The sequence below is a fragment of the Xyrauchen texanus genome, unplaced genomic scaffold (genome assembly GCF_025860055.1).
Source record: "Xyrauchen texanus isolate HMW12.3.18 unplaced genomic scaffold, RBS_HiC_50CHRs HiC_scaffold_930, whole genome shotgun sequence".
NCBI lineage: Eukaryota > Metazoa > Chordata > Actinopteri > Cypriniformes > Catostomidae > Xyrauchen > Xyrauchen texanus.
In genome coordinates this window covers 1-16,125 of record NW_026266941.1, presented here as the reverse complement: position 1 = coordinate 16,125, position 16,125 = coordinate 1, and the positions used below count along the sequence as shown (strand labels likewise).

At 39.0% G+C, this 16,125-nt stretch overlaps 2 protein-coding genes across 5 annotated transcripts; both read left to right on the top strand.

The window, feature by feature from the left end:
- Positions 1-316: 316 nt before the first annotated feature.
- On the top strand, positions 317-7,623 carry LOC127642856 (gastrula zinc finger protein XlCGF7.1-like). The gene is made up of 2 exons (XM_052125302.1): positions 317-469; positions 2,443-7,623. Exon 2 carries the CDS (start codon positions 2,448-2,450, stop codon positions 3,297-3,299), a length of 852 nt encoding a protein of 283 aa, XP_051981262.1. The 5' UTR covers positions 317-469; positions 2,443-2,447; the 3' UTR covers positions 3,300-7,623.
- Positions 7,624-7,784: 161 nt separating this feature from the next.
- LOC127642857 (gastrula zinc finger protein XlCGF49.1-like) lies at positions 7,785-11,397 on the top strand. 4 transcript variants are annotated; one of them, XM_052125305.1, is made up of 3 exons: positions 7,785-8,024; positions 8,308-8,445; positions 9,024-11,397. In XM_052125305.1, the coding sequence occupies exon 3, from the start codon at positions 9,831-9,833 to the stop codon at positions 10,689-10,691; it is 861 nt and encodes a 286-aa protein (XP_051981265.1). In that variant the 5' UTR covers positions 7,785-8,024; positions 8,308-8,445; positions 9,024-9,830; the 3' UTR covers positions 10,692-11,397. The 4 variants fall into 2 exon arrangements, with proteins under 4 accessions (XP_051981265.1, XP_051981267.1, XP_051981263.1 ...); XM_052125303.1 differs by having other exon boundaries at positions 7,785-8,177.
- The last annotated feature ends 4,728 nt before the right edge of the window (positions 11,398-16,125 follow it).

Here is a 16,125-nt window from a genome sequence, read left to right as displayed (position 1 = left end):
ATGAGAAGGATCATGTGGGAATAACTTTATCACAGCAACTATAAGTTTTATTTTTTTATAATATTTTCACACAAAACCACCCTCTTATTTTATGTTGATTTTAAATGCATTTTAATGAATTTATCGTGGATGTATGGATTATTTTTATTGTATGTACTTTATGTTTTATCCGATTGTGCATGTATATAGTTTGGATGAGCTATAGGTTGGTTTTGGTGTGTTATGGATGATTGATTTATACGGTGTACTGCCGCTTTAAGAGGCGTGCTCTCTCCTCTCACATTTCGCGGGAAGCAAAACAAAGGAAAAAGAGGGATTGGGTCATGAGTTAGTGTTCGAGTGGATTATGCTTTCCCTTTGCCAACCGTGCTCCGTTTGTTTTTACATGGATTACCGAGTCATTTGGATTTCGTCCTATTCTGGACTGTGACGTTCTTCGAAGAACATCTCGTAGTTACTTTCATAACAGGTCCGTAAATGTGTTTATTGTACTCGGGATTAGATTGCTTCTTTACAAGCATATATGTCTGTCCGAGTCTCTGCATAATTCTTACGCGACCACCATTTGAAGCTGATGCAATTATTATTATTATTACTTATTTATTTCAGTCATTTATTTACAACAAACAGTGGGGATTGAAATTCGTTTATAGCGCCCTCTACAGCTCAAGAAATGCAAATAACTATCTGCCGTGCCGTTATAAACCGCCATAGCCCTTTAGCCCATCCGAAACTATTACACTTTATTGTGAGGAAACCCCAAATAATTGTGAGGCGATGCTAAACAATTTTAAAACAATGTAACTCCGTTGGATTCACACATGACATTAAAATGCAAAAATAATATAAAAAAAAAATAACAATGTTGAAAATCAAAATTCAGGCGATAATGCTCTTGAAAATAATTTAGCAGTTATATAATACATTTAAACGTATCAGCCTGAATATCTACATAAATTACCTTTACAAAATTGTCTATGAAATATACATTTAATTAATGTAGTAGTACCAGTTGCACTGAGACCTTTTGAATATTAAACATGCAGAGTCACAATATTTGTATACAATACATTGCATATGGTATTTCTGTACTAGTGTTGTCACGGTACCAAAATGTCAGTAGTCGGTACCGATACCAGAGAAATCACGGTTCTCGAAACCAATTTAGATACCAAAGAAAAAAATGTGCTTGTATGATAATGTGCTATTGCACAAACTCCTTTAGCCTATTTAAAGTTACATTTCAATGCATATAATAAATGAAAAGGTATGCTTATTTTTTTCAAGTTTTCTAACACCCTAACCCTACTGAAATGTTTTATTTCTTATTTATTTTTTTTGAATTCCATGTTTCATTTAATCAATCTCCACAAAGAAAGGCCCAGCTGAGTTGGGACTCGAACCCAGTACTTTCTTGTCCTGAGGTGACAGTGCTAACCACATTGACCCCACCTCAATCCTCAGTTGGCCTTGTTTGGCTTAAGGGTAATGAGCGGGCCATTGGCCCCGTGGAAGCCCCAAAGAGGCATGTTATCTTAAGTTCATGTAAATGGGGTCAAAGTTCTTGACAGAATAAAAGATATAGAAGCCTCGGTGAAGAGACATGGCAAACTAAAAAGAAACTGCTTCTAGCCACAAGTGGAGAGCTGTAAATCCCAATACACTTGAACTATGATGGTAACGATTGAACCTGTGACCAGACTTGGATAACAGTGTATTTGGGAAACGCACTCCAGAATAAAAGAGCTTTTACATCTCTTGGTAAAAGCAGTCATGCGGTAGCGCATATGAATGTGCTTCATGGCCAAAATGTCCATCAGATGTGGCATTAATGTTAACACAGACTATTTATCAAACTGGTTATTGAGATTTGTGACATTTTACTGGTATTGGTAGCGATTACTGACATTTTGGTACTGTGACAACCCTATATGGACAGATAAAATAACATGAAAACAACAGTCACTTAAAGGGAGTCTGGGTAGCTCAGCAAGTTAAGATGCTGACTACCATACCAATTGGCCCTGTTGCTAGGGTGGGTAGAGTCACATGGGGTAACCTCCTCGTGGTCTATATAGTGTGGTTTTTGCTCTCGGTGGGGCGCGTGAGTTGTGCGTGTATGCCGCAGAGAATAGCGTGAAGTCTCCACATGCGCTACATCTCCGCGGTAACGCGCTCAACAAGCCACGTGAGAAGATGCTTGGATCGATGGTCTCAGACGCGGAGGCAATTGAGATTCATCCTCCACCACCCGGATTGAGGCGAGTCACTACATCACCACGAGGACTTAGAGCGCATTGGGAATTGGGCATTCCAGATAGGGGAGAACAGGCAAAAAAAATCACATAAAAAGTTATACTTGAGTCTGTTGCTTTCCGCTATTTATTATTCTTTCACATGACATTGAATTAAATTTTTGATGATTTCATTTGTCCATTGTAGACCTGATGGAGGACAGTCAAGAGCTGGAAATACTTTCACAGACTAAGATGAATTTCACACAGAAAAAGAGAGCAGAAACCAAAATGTCTTTCACCTGCGGTCAGTGTGGAAAGAGTTTTGTACATAAAAGAAACCTTCAGGAACACATGAGAATCCACACTGGACAGAAACCTTTCACATGTGATCAGTGTGGAAAGAGTTTCACACAAAAAGGAAACTTTAAGAGTCACATGAGAGTTCACACTGGAGAGAAACCACACTCATGTGATCAGTGTGACAAGAGTTTCAGACAAAAAGTAGCCCTTAAGAACCACATGAGAATCCACACTGGAGAGAAGCCGTACACGTGCCATCAGTGTGGAAAGAGTTTCAGATGTCAAGTAAGTCTTACAAATCACATGAGAATTCATACTGGAGAGAAACCGTACACTTGCTATCTCTGTGGAAAGAGTTTCAAATGGTCACCAAGTCTCCACGATCATCTACTCTCTCACACCGGAGAAAGACCATTTCACTGCGATCAGTGTGGTAAAAATTTTATTGTGAAATCAGCCCTGAAGGTCCACCTGAAAATTCATGCAAAGGAGAAGCATCACTTCTGTTCTGATTGTGGAAAAGGTTTTTTACGGCTGAACAATTTAAAAATGCACCAGAAAATACACACCGGTGTGAAGGATCATGTGTGCTTTGAGTGTGGGAAGGCTTTTATTCGAGTCTGCCGATTGAAAGAGCACCAGAGAATCCACACTGGAGAAAAACCCTACAAGTGTTCACACTGTGACAAGAGATTCACTCAGTCGAAACAACTGAAAACACATGAGAAGATCCACACTGTAGAGAAGCCGCATCACTACTGAAACGCATGAAAAAGCATCATCTATTCTAGAGTTGTCAAAATGAGTTCTTCTTCAGGTCAGGTTAACCCTGTACTGTTGTCTAGTGCATATGCCCACCTATCTTTCTAAGGATTTTGCATATGCGCACTTAAAATGAGTAATGATATATATCATAGGGCCCAGGAACAAGGATTATGCTTTTGACCCATAACCTTTCAATTTACTGATGTGATGCAGCAGAACTGTTGAGTGAATTGATTTGTTTTTTGTAAAGTGTACAGAGATCCCCTGTAGACATGCATGGAGAGGCGAAGCGATGAACTTAATGCACCGCAAGATAGACAGTCCTACTAACCTAAGCAACCTCTCAGAACTTTTGTTTCAGCCTATATGGGATATTTACTAACCAATCATACATTCTGTTTGAGTAAGGGGTGGGACTTTCAGTGATAGTCATAGGGCTGGGCGATAAAACGCTCGATATTTACTGCATGTCGCTAAAACACAAGCAGTTCGGCTTTGTCAGGCTGCATTTCCACTGGGGTGGATGAAATCCACTCAAAGGCTCACAGTGCTTGGAGAGACCTTCCGCTGCTAATCCTACGATCCACCTTGTGAGCATGACGCTCAGCTTTCATAGGAATGAATTGAAACACATCAGTGGTAACGTGGGGTCAGACTGGATGAACTTGCTAATGCTAGCTGCCTTGCTAACGATTAGGCTACATCAGACACCTGATTGATTCCATCCGCACCGCAAGACTTCATGACAACGGTTGCGTCCTTTCATCATCTCTAGTGAAGAGCGCGACAGAACAACAGTGATGTGGACAACAGCTCTGATCTTTCTGCGCTGTAATCTTGAATATTGTTCTCTAGCACCAAACATGCATCATTTCTGCCCTGTCCCGCTCCGCACGCGTCGCCTCTTTTCCCTGCATGTGTGTAGACATGAAGCGCTGCACGAGTTAACGTGCTTTCAAAGAACCTTTTAGACCAAAACGTTTTTCACTTCTAAATGTGTCTTTTATTAATCAGCATGTTACGAGCCTTTAATAATAAACAAATCCAATAAACAATCTCTGGACCCCCTGTGCAGTTTTGTAGAGACTATTTTGACTATTTAGAGTTTATTTTTTCTCCTTTTCTTCCGTCAACTTTGAAATAAAAAAAAGAAAGTGCAATGTGTAAATGTATATTGTGATAAATATCGATATCGAACAATATGAAAAAGATTATCGTGATAACAATTTGGCCATATCGCCCAGCCCTAGATAGTCATAATTTGCGCTGTAAATGTACTTTGTGTGAAAATATGTATGCATTTAAATACATCTTATGCTATTCAACTTTGTGAAAGTACTGACTTCACCCATGCTAGATTTGATGATCCTCGCAGTCAGATGCTGGCCAAGTTATCTGAGGGCGTACTCACACTAGGCCTGGTTGCCTTGCCCAAGCACGATTGTCCCACTCACATAGCACTTAACGTTCCTGGCCTGAGCATGCTTGCGTCGTTACGATGCAAGTTTTTGTTTTGAAGAAAATAGGAAGAGAAGCGCTAGCACACAGCACAGTGGATTCCATCGTTGTAACGTTACTTACTCTGTGGCTTATTTTGAGTCATGGTGTCCCTGAGCCAACTGAACCATGCCAGAGCCCACCTCTTCAAGCAGGTCAAGGCACTGTTCAGCGTACCGTGCCCAGGCAGGATATGGAGCGATCACACCAGTCAAATGAACTGGACTTTTGGGGCATGGTACAGATTGCCTAGTGTGAGTACACCCTGAGTCCAGTAATTTTGGCAAATACCATTTTTATCTGACTTTTACTTCTGTCAGTGTAGCCTTTTTTCACATGAGATCAAATGAATTACATTTATATTTATGCATTTGGCAGACGCTTTTTTCCAAAGTGACTTACAGAGCCCTTATTACAGGGACAATCCCCCTGGAGCAACCTGGAGTTAAGTGCCTTGCTCAAGGACACAATGGTGGTGGCTGTGGGGATCGAACCAGCAACCTTCTGATTACTAGATTACCAGTTATGTGCTTAGACCACTACACCACCACCATCATATTTCTTATTAAGAAAGCCATTTAACAGAGATGACAAAAGATCCCTTCTAAAAAAATACCGTATTCGGCCCGCCCCTTTTCAGCGCTTCCGTGTTTTGTCTCTTAACTTCTGGTTTGCATTGAAGCTACTGAGGAGAGTCAAAGAAAGTATGTTTCGAGTCTACTCCATCCCTTTACCACGTTAAAATGTGTGTGAGGTGTTTAGCTGTCTCTGTAAAAGATGATTGATCCGAGGTAAATTGGACCTGGCAGATCACATTCAGACAGCTACACACTGCACTTTTATGATACGAGCGATATTGTTATACGTGTAATGCTGCTTTACTTTTAGGTTTCAACTTGTTAATCATTTGTTAATGTGTAGTTGACATGGAATTTCAAACAGCGAAAGCGCATATCATTTCACATGCAAGTTCATAATATTAATGCAAGTTACATTTGTAGTTTTAAAATTTATTTGTCACTCCACAATTATCTGAAATTCGATTAAATCTGATTTAAAAGGCTTAAATTACATTTAAACAGAAAATAAAATAATGTGTACACTTTTTCTGTGTGTGCGCTCGCGCGCGTGTGTATAGTTTCATGAGCACAGATGCACATCAGTACGTCCACAGCGTGAAGGATCTTGTGTATTTATGAATGAAGTACTCTGGTTTTAAAATCTCCCCACTCAGCTTCCAGTTAATATGACATCCCCTGAACACTTTCAAATACACATGATAACTTTTGGCAAATCTATATTCTGTAAATCCACTTCGCTAGCCAATTACACTGACATCAACACCATAGACATCTTTATGGAATCTGCTAAACCGGAAGTTCAAAGAATAGTGTTTTTTGTTGTTATGATAGACGGAACGAGTGTTTTGGGTGTTGGAAACTTTTACAGTGTGGATGTAAATCCGGTTTTTGTTCACGCCAGTATTTCTACTGTATGAAATGTTCACAAAAAAAGATGGGATGTGTGCTGTTTGTTGTTTACAAATTGAGCATTAATGTAATTTATTTGTCATATAACAAAGGCTACTAATGGGTACGTTTTTTTTTTCTTATTAATTGAATGTGCTGTTTCGTTCATTTAATATGTTGTAATGTGATCTTTATAGTTAATTTGTTAACTGTATAAATTAAAAATAAATACTGAATGTTTAAATTTAGGCGTAGAGGCAGATATACACGAATTAAAATGCTCCACGTTAAAAACATTTTTAGTACTTTTGGATGTTGTATTTGCATTTGTGAGTTAAAGACAATATGAGAAGAAATAAAATTATAAATGTTAAAGAAAACGCTGCCGTCACAAAATAGTTCACACGACTAATGGCTGCCACTTTGTTTTAAGAGGTAAATATTCACGATTTAAATATTTTGTAGTTTAGTTATTAACAGTATGAGGAACATCGTTTGATATAAAGCCTGTTAGATTTATTTCGTGTGGATTAAATAAAAGTATTGATGATGTTTCAGTCACTGTCTGTTCATCACCAGTAGGTGTCGCTGTTCATGTACTTTTTCCATTTATAATTCACGACTATGAATGAATACAAGCGTCCTGTTGACTGTATACTGACTATTTGTTTCTAAAGAGTTGATATGACTTGTTTCATGAACAATTTTTTTAGAAAATAATTGAACATTTAATTTCCACAGAATACAGTCAGATCTCTTCTAATTATTCTGAAAGTCGTGTTTCATTAGTGTCAAGACTAACAGAAATAAAAGGCCCATCAGGCTGAAAAGACTCTTTATTTCATGTCAATAGTTCACTGTTTTCACCTAATTCATCATGGTAATGTGTTGAGATCTCCTGTAAATTGTCACAGAAACACATTTCATTTGTGCGAATAGACTGAGATAAAATACAGCTTCACAAATTTTGATATCTAGGAGGTATATGTATATTTGTACGTTTTATGTGTCCGTACATTTTTCTTCTATTTATTCCCTTACAAAAACGTATTAAAATATAGTTATAACTATTTATTCAGCCCTAAAAGTATAATATTTATTTGTAAAGTAATTATAATACAGTGTTTTTACAATAAAATCAGAGGAACCCCATACAGACTGATAAATCATCTACACTGTCACTCTGGAGAAAAGCCAATAAAACTGAGACATTTTAATGTGATATGAGACTTGAGGAAACATCTGGAAGGAGAAACCCTTTGTGTGTTCTGTGGAAAGTGTTTTACACGGCTGGACAGTTTGAAAGTGCACCAGAAAATACACACTGATGAGAAGGATCATGTGTGCCTTGAGTGTGGGAATAACTTTATCACAGCAGCTATCAGTTTTTATTGAATTGTCACACAAAAACTCTGATTTTATATTGAGTTTTGAAGTCCTTTATCATGGATGTATTGATTTATTTTTTTAATTTTATGTCTTGCATGTTCTTTTTACTATACTTGTAAAGCATTTGTATCCCTGAAGTTATTATTGTGATGGGTCGATTAATACATGTACTATCGCTTTAAGAGGCGGTCTCTCTCTCTCTCTCTCTCTCCCGGATTTCAGAGGAGGAAAAACAAAGGAAAGGAGGGATTCGAGACTCAGAAGCTCATGCTTTCCTCTGTCAACAGGGCTCAGTTTTTCTTACATGGATTACTGAGTTATCTGGACTGTGTCGGACTTTGAAGAACATCTCTGAGTTGGTGTTCAGGTCTGTAAACACGTTTGTTTATCACGCACATGCTCAGATGTGTCAGGCTACAGGAAGTCTGTCCCAGTCGCTGCATTCTTACTTGAGTACCTTTATAAAGCCGAGACAATTACGGGGGATCTACTGCAACAGCCTGAATCATTTTACTGATTGGTCAGTTTGCTTTCCTATGATGTAATTTGCTGTAAAGAGCATATTATAGTATCTTGTTTTATTATATTATGAACTATATAATAATCATATATATCTATAATAATAATAATGCTGTGAATATTCCCATCAGTCTACAAGAAACGATCTGCATTCAGGCAAACCGAACAACTAAAATCAGTAATGATGGAGTTTGTGAAAGAGGAGAGTGAGATCATGAGTGATCCAGAAGTCTGCAGAATTAAACATGAAGATACTGAGGAACTAACAGGTTGGTGTTCATTCTTGATTCTTCATTAATGATTCTGAGGAACATTAAAGGTGCTGTAAGCGATTTTAGATGTTGTACTTCCACAAGACTGAGCTGTTAGATTAGCCACGCCCCCTCTTTCGAAAATCCCGCCCTTCAAATATACCAAATGAGCTTTATTGAGACCGACATCGTGCAGAAACGGTTGCCAAAAACAACAGCAGCAAAATAGCGCCCTCAACTGACAACTATTATGAACAACATGGCATAAAAATGGCATTAAGGCTCAATATTTTGCTGCAACTACAAAATACATGAGAACACGCAAAATGATTGACGGGTCGAAAGCCTTGTTATCTGCAGACACATTTTTGTTTGCTGTTTACAGAGTCTAGAGCGGTCACAGAGACTGGTGAGATATCTTACAATGATTTCATTAATATCTCTCTGGAAGTAGGAACATTTTAAGAGTACCTTTCCATGAAATAATCGCTTACAGCAGCTTTAAGGTTTTAGAGCTTAAAACCTCAATTGTTTCTGATTTTCACTTTTCTTTCATTTCACATTTCTCCATTTTATTTTTGATGATTTCATTTTAGATCTGATGGAATTGAAGGAGGAAAGTCAAGAGCTGGAAATACTTTCACAGACTGAAAACAAGTTCACACAGAAAAATACTGACAGGGCAAAAGCCAAAAAGACTTTCACTTGCAGTCAGTGTGGAAAGAGTTTGACACGTAAAGGACACCTTAAAGAACACATGAGAATCCACACTGGAGAGAAACCGCACTCATGTAATCAGTGTGGAAAGAGTTTCACTTATGCAAGCAGTCTCCGTGATCATCTACGACGCTATCACTCTGGAGAAAGGCCATTTAACTGTGATGAATGCGGTAAAAAGTTTATTGTGCGAAAAGACCTGAAGAAGCACCTGAAAGGTCATGCAAAGGAGAAGCCATATGTGTGTTCTGATTGTGGAAGGAGTTTTGCACGAGTGGACACTTTGAAACAGCACCAGAAAACACACACTGGTGAGAAGAATTATATGTGTTTAGAGTGTGTTAAGACTTTTACTAGAGTCAGCCATTTGATAGAGCACCAGAGGATCCACACTGGAGAAAAACCTTACAAGTGTTCACACTGTGACAAGAGATTCACTCTGTCCTCTCACCTGAAAAGACATGAGAAGATCCACACTAGAGAGAAAACGTACCACTGCCCTCCATGTGGGAAGATTTTCAAACAATCAAGTCATCTAACTAGTGTGTTGCTGTGAAATTCTTGTCAAGTCTTGTAGAGATCATTTAATTTTATTTATTGTCGCTGTCGTGTTCACGACCACAGAGGTAATTTCCAAGTCTCTGCCAGGGTTCACTACCACAGAGGTCGTTCCCGAGACTCTATCCATGCCCATGCCCACAGAGGTTGCTCCTGAGACTCTGTCCATGCCCACAGAGGTCGCTCCTGAGACTCTGTCCATGCCCATGACCACAGAGGACGTTTCCAAGAGTCTGCCAGTGTTCACGACCACTGAGGTCGCTCCCGAGACTCTGTCCATGCCCATGACCACTGAGGTCGCTCCCGAGACTCTGTCCATGCCCATGGCCACAGAGGTCATTCCCGAGACTCTGTCCATGCCCATGACCACAGAGGTCGCTCCCGAGACACTGTCCATGCCTATGACCACAGAGATCGCTCCCGAGACTCTGCTCATGTTCATGTTGACTGAGGTCATTTCCCAGTCATCCTGGACTCTTAGCCTCGAGCCTGCCCCGGTGCTGTCTTCTCTGGCTTCGCCCCTCGATCCTCCCATGGCTCCGCCTGCCATAGCTCCACCCCTCAAGCCTGCAACGGCTCCAACTTCCATGGCTCTGCTTTCCACGACTCTAGTCTGTGGCCGTCAACCAGGCCCCCTGTTCCAGTCCCTACCCTTAGGTGGTCTTCTGGTTTTCCTGGCTGACCGCCTGATCTGCTCAGGTCTAATGGGTCTCCTGATAATCCACCTGATCTGCTCTGGTCTTCTGGATCTCCTGGCCAGCTGTCTGTTCTGGTCTCCTGGCCGTCTGCCTGATCTTCTCAGGTCTTCTATGTCTTCTGATCATCTGCCTGATCTGATCTGGTATCCCTGGTCTCATTGCCCTCTGCCTGATCTGCTCTGGCTCCTGTGGTCTCCTGGCAATTTGGCTGATCTGCTCTGGTGTCCGGCTCCATCTTGGCCAAGCCTCCCTGTCTTTGCCCTGTTCCTCTCATCTCCTTGTCCCCCTTGAACTGCCTGTTTCCCTCTTTTCCCCACACCACATGGACTATTTTTTGTTTTTTCCTTTTTTCTGTAGCATCTAGAATCTGATCCATAGAGGGGAGGGATATGGAAAAGAGGAGAACATTTTAGAAATGTGACTAATAGTCAGGGTTGGGGAGTAACGGAATACATGTAACAGGATTACTTATGTAAAATACTAAATATAAGTAACTGTATTCCACTACAGTTACAATTTAAATCATTGGTATTTAGAATAAAGTTACATTCAAAAAGTAGTTTGATTACTGAAGAGATTACTTTGCATTTTATTGGCATTTGTTTCATTTCATATTTAAACATTTATACATATAAATGATCCAAAGTGCATCTGAACAGCTGTGAAACACTTTCTTATGATGTGTGACATTCATACGAGCAGACGTTTGAAGTACGTTTGAAGTAAGTTTGGAGCAGAAGAAATAGAAATAAACCTTGTGTAAACTGTTAACTTTACGCTAAGGTAAAATGCTATTTCTAGCCATTTTACATGCACATGTGACCAGACACGATCATATTTATTATCAAGAAAATTCACGTTGGATCATAATTTCTTTTTTCTAGTAAGATCTTTGATATTAGGGCAAAAATCATATTCTTAATAATAATTTTTGGATTGTTTTTTTTTGTATAAATATTAAAAAATCCTTAAAACAAGATGAATTAGATATATCTTGTTTTAGAAACAACACTGCAGAAGATATTTGGGTTTTTCAGAGAATGTCATTTTAACATGTATTTTGAGTTTTTATAGACAAAACTAGTGAAAAAATCTACCAGTGCTGAAGAAGTAATCCAAAGTATTTAGATTACATTACTGACCTTGAGTAATCTAACGGAATATGTTACAAATTACATTTTACATCATGTGTTCTGTAATCTGTAGTGGAATACATTTCAAAAGTAACCCTCACACAACCCTGCTAATAGTATTCAGAGTGCTGTAATGAAGGTTGAAAGATGGTCGTATGACAGGGGGTTTAAGATGTTAGTTGCCAAATCATGCTACATGTTCTTTAAAGAGAAGGTTATGAGCAGCTTAAATTATATGGTCAAAGTATGGAAAATGGAACGGAGTTCAAATATTTAGGGTTATGGTTTGATGAGAAATGTATATGGAAGACTTGTATTGAACAGATTGAAACAAAATGCAAACAGTTCTGAACCTCATGAGATCAGTTTCTGGTTATGAATGGGGAGCAGATAAACAATAACCACTGGATATCTATAGGGCCTTAATACGATCAAGTATTGACTATGGGTGTATGGTATGGAGCAGCAGCCTAGAGTATTCTGGAAAAATGTGACTATATTTAAGACATTAAAAGTTGTCGCTGATGTATTGGGTGAAGTTAAAGGGAGCTGGCGAGGAACGACCTACAAATGTGCTTTGTGATTATTGGGAGTACTCACAACAACGAAAAGGTAAAGGATTGATTGGAGTATTAATACAGTAGTGGAAGAATGTGGTTTAAATAGGTTCGAGTATGGACCAAACACTGTGGGGTAATGCTCCTCCATGGATATTTCCAGTACCCAATGTGGATTTGCAACATGTAGAGCTTATGATTATGCATAGAGGAATTATTATACTTATATGCCAATATTAACTGATGGATCTAAAGATCTAGGGAGTGAACATACCTGAGTTTGATGTAGTCATATGTAAAAGAATATATGACAGAATATCTGTATTTACAGCAGAAATAGTATCTATAATGTGTTGCAATGGATAGAAGTAAGTCCTGAGAGAGTTGTCATTTGTTCTGACGGAAGGGAGACACTATTACAACATACAGAGATCAATAAAGGTGACGACTCTCAAAGGAAAATGCAGAAGAGAAGAAGTGTTTTTTTTTTCTCTCCAAGAGTAAGACTCGGACATACTGGATTAAAATCAACCGTTTATTTAATAGCAAAGTGTATATCAGATAAACGTGATGTTGGTAATATTCCTGAAAATGTCTAGCATGTCATGTGTAATAAATATAATTCAGAGAGTAACATTTTATGTGATATGATGAGCTAGAACAAGGATGGAATTTACAAGGGATTTTAGGGATGGGAGATAAAATGAGGGAATGTTGTAAGGCTCATAAGATATATATATATATATATATATATATATATATATATATATATATATATATATATATATATATATATTAGTAAACTGGAGTACATAGAGCCCTGATGTTGCACACTCCTGCCCAGTAGATGGCGGTATGCACCTAAACGCGTTGGTTTGCGACCCGCCATTAAACGCCGAGAGAGACGCAAAACAAAGGAAAGGAGGGATTCGAGACTGCTTTCCCTTTGTCAACAGGGCTCAGTTTTTCTTTCATGGATTACTGAGTTATCTGGACTGTGACGGACTTTGAAGAACATCTCTGAGTTGGTGTTCAGGTCTGTAAACACGTTTATATTTCACGCACGTGCTCAGATGTGTCAGGCTACTGGAATTTTCCTAGTCGCACCATTATAAGACGAGACTATTGCTATTTAGTATTTCACAATCATTTAAAATAAAGTAATAATATTTGTATAGGTAATAATAGGTACAAGCACTTTGGATCATTTCGAGAATTTTTTTATTATCATTATTTGAGTCTCATTCATCACACAATTCATCTGTGCATTAAAGAGATAGTTAAATATAATTTTCTCATCAGTTACTCACGCTCTGGGACGTCACTAGAGATTCAGGGATGGGTCTGGGCATACTCCCCCAAGTCTTTTCGTTAAAGCCCCCAAAACGTCTTTTCATCATGTATTTTTAGAATAACCTTAACCTGACACATAGTTTGTGTTAGGAACTGATCTAATGTGACTTACTTAAATTCTATCCAAAAAATAAATTAAAGTCCACTCTGTCCCCATCCATCAAACTCCATCAAAAGGCACAAAAATGGCTGTACTATGCTGCCAAAATACTTTTTGGATTTATTTTTTAGAGAGAGAGAGAGAGGAAATGAGAAGACATGCAGGTCATATTATACCATTAGAAAAAGATCTTTAAGTTTCACCCTTTTATTAATTGTTTTTCTCAAAATGAACCCATTAATTCAGACACATGTTGCATCTTAAACAGTACCATCCACAATGGGGCAAAACTAAATTCAACTAATGAGCTAAATTAAAAAAAAGTGAATAATAATTTGGCAAAAAATCTGATAAAGACCCCAAACAAATAATAAAACCTATATTACTGAACCGCTACTCCTGCTTCTCACTTTTGATGACCTACTGAATGAGCGGTATTGAGTATGAAAAATACGTTCTTGATGTTGTCATCTGTCTCATTTATAGCCTGGCACAGATAGCAAAACTACATTAAATACAACGTCAATTAAATATTATCTCTCTTTCTCTCTCGATGCATGCTGGGAAGGTGGAAGGGGGTTTATGGGAGGGTGATCTAGGTGAGAGGAGATTTGACTATGAAATAAGTCTAATATTGTCAAAATATGTAAAGAAGTATTTACATATTTTGGTCAAAAGAGAGCTGGGCGCACAATCATGGACAATCTGTTTTGAATTAGAGATGTTATTGATGTGTCTATTAGTGATAATTGCAATGTGGGATTTTTATCTATCGATCAAGAGAAAGCTTTTTATTGGATGGGACCTTTTTAATGTTTAAAAACCATTTGAGTTCTGAAAAAAAATAATTTCATGGATAAGGTTGTTGTACACTGGGGCTTCAAAAATGCTCAAGATGTGGAATGGTTTGAATTATCCAATGCCTGTAAAAAGAGGTATTCGACAGGGGTGTCCCCTCTCAGGGAATACATTTTATGAATTGAATTGCATTTTAATGAGGGAAATAAGTATTCAACCCCCTCTCAATCAGAAATTTCTGGCTCCCATATGTCTTTTATACAGGTAACAAACTGAGATTAGGAGCACACTCTTAAAGGGAGTGCTCCTAATCTTAGCTTGTTACCTGTATAAAAGACACCTGTTGACAGAAGCAATCAATCAATCAGATTCCAAACTCTCCACCATGGCCAAGACCAAAGAGCTGTCCAATGATGTCAGCGACAAGATTGTAGATCTACACAAAGCTGGAATGGGCTACAAGACTATCGCCAAGCAGCTTGGTGAGAAGGTGACGACAGTTGGTGCAATTATTCGTAAATGGAAGAAACACAAAAGAACTGTCAATCTCCCTCGGTCTGGGGCTCCATGCAAGACCTCACCACGTGGCGTTGCATTGATCTGGGGCTCCATGCAAGACCTCACCACGTGGAGTTGCAATGATCATTAGAACGGTGAGGAATCAGCCCAGAACTACACAGGAGGATCTTGTCAAAGATCTCATGGCAGCTGGGACCATAGTCGCCAAAAATACAATTGGTAACACACTACACCGTGAAGGACTGAAATCCTGCAGTGACCGCAAGGTCCCCCTGCTCAAGAAAGCACATGTACAGGCCCATCTGAAGTTTGCCAATGAACATCTGAATGATTCAGAGGAGAACTGTGTGAATGGTTTGTGGTCAGATGAGACCAAATTCGAGCTCATTGGCATCAACTCGCCATGTTTGGAGGAGGAGGAATGCTGCCTATGACCCCAAGAACACCATCCCCACCATCAAACATGGATGTGGAAACATTATGCTTTGGGGACAGGACAACTTCACCGCAACAAAGGGCAATGGACGGGGCAATGTACATAAAATCTTGGGTGAGAACCTCTTTCCCTCAGCCAGGGCATTGAAAATGGGTCATGGATGGGTATTCCAGAATGACAGTGACCCAAAACACATGGCCCAGGCAACAAAGGAGTGGCTCAAGAAGAAGCACATTAAAGTCCTGGAGTGGCCTAGCCAGTCTCCAGACCTTAATCCCATAGAAAATCTGTGGCGTGAGCTGAAGGTTTGAGTTACCAAACGTCAGTCTCGAAACCTTAATGACTTAGAGAAGATCTGCTCCTGAGATGTGTGCAAACCTGGTGGTCAACTACAAGAAACGTCTGACCTGTGTGATTGCCAAATTATAGACTGATCATTTGTTTGTCAGTGGGCAAACATACAAGATCAGCAGGGGATCAAATACTTTTTTCCCTCACTGTATATATAATAATGCTGTGAATTTTCCCATCAGTCTACAAGAAAAGATCTGCATCCAAACAAACCGAACAACTAAAATCAGTAATGATGGAGTTTGTGAAAGAGGAGAGTGAGATCATGAGTGATCCAGAAGTCTGCAGAATTAAACATGAAGATACTGAGGAACTAATAGGTTGGTGTTCATTCTTGATTCTTTATTAATGTTACTGGGGAACATTAAAGTGCTGTAAGCGATTTTAGATGTTCTACTTCCACGAGACTGAGCTGTTAGATTAGCCACGCCCCCTCTTTCCAAAACCCCACCTTCTAAAGATACAAAATTAGCTTTAC

Bases quoted from the DNA above. Each gene is read 5' to 3' on its own strand.
- LOC127642857 (XM_052125305.1), top strand. From the start codon at position 9,831: ATGCCCATGCCCACAGAGGTTGCTCCTGAGACTCTGTCCATGCCCACA.
- LOC127642856 (XM_052125302.1), top strand. From the start codon at position 2,448: ATGGAGGACAGTCAAGAGCTGGAAATACTTTCACAGACTAAGATGAAT.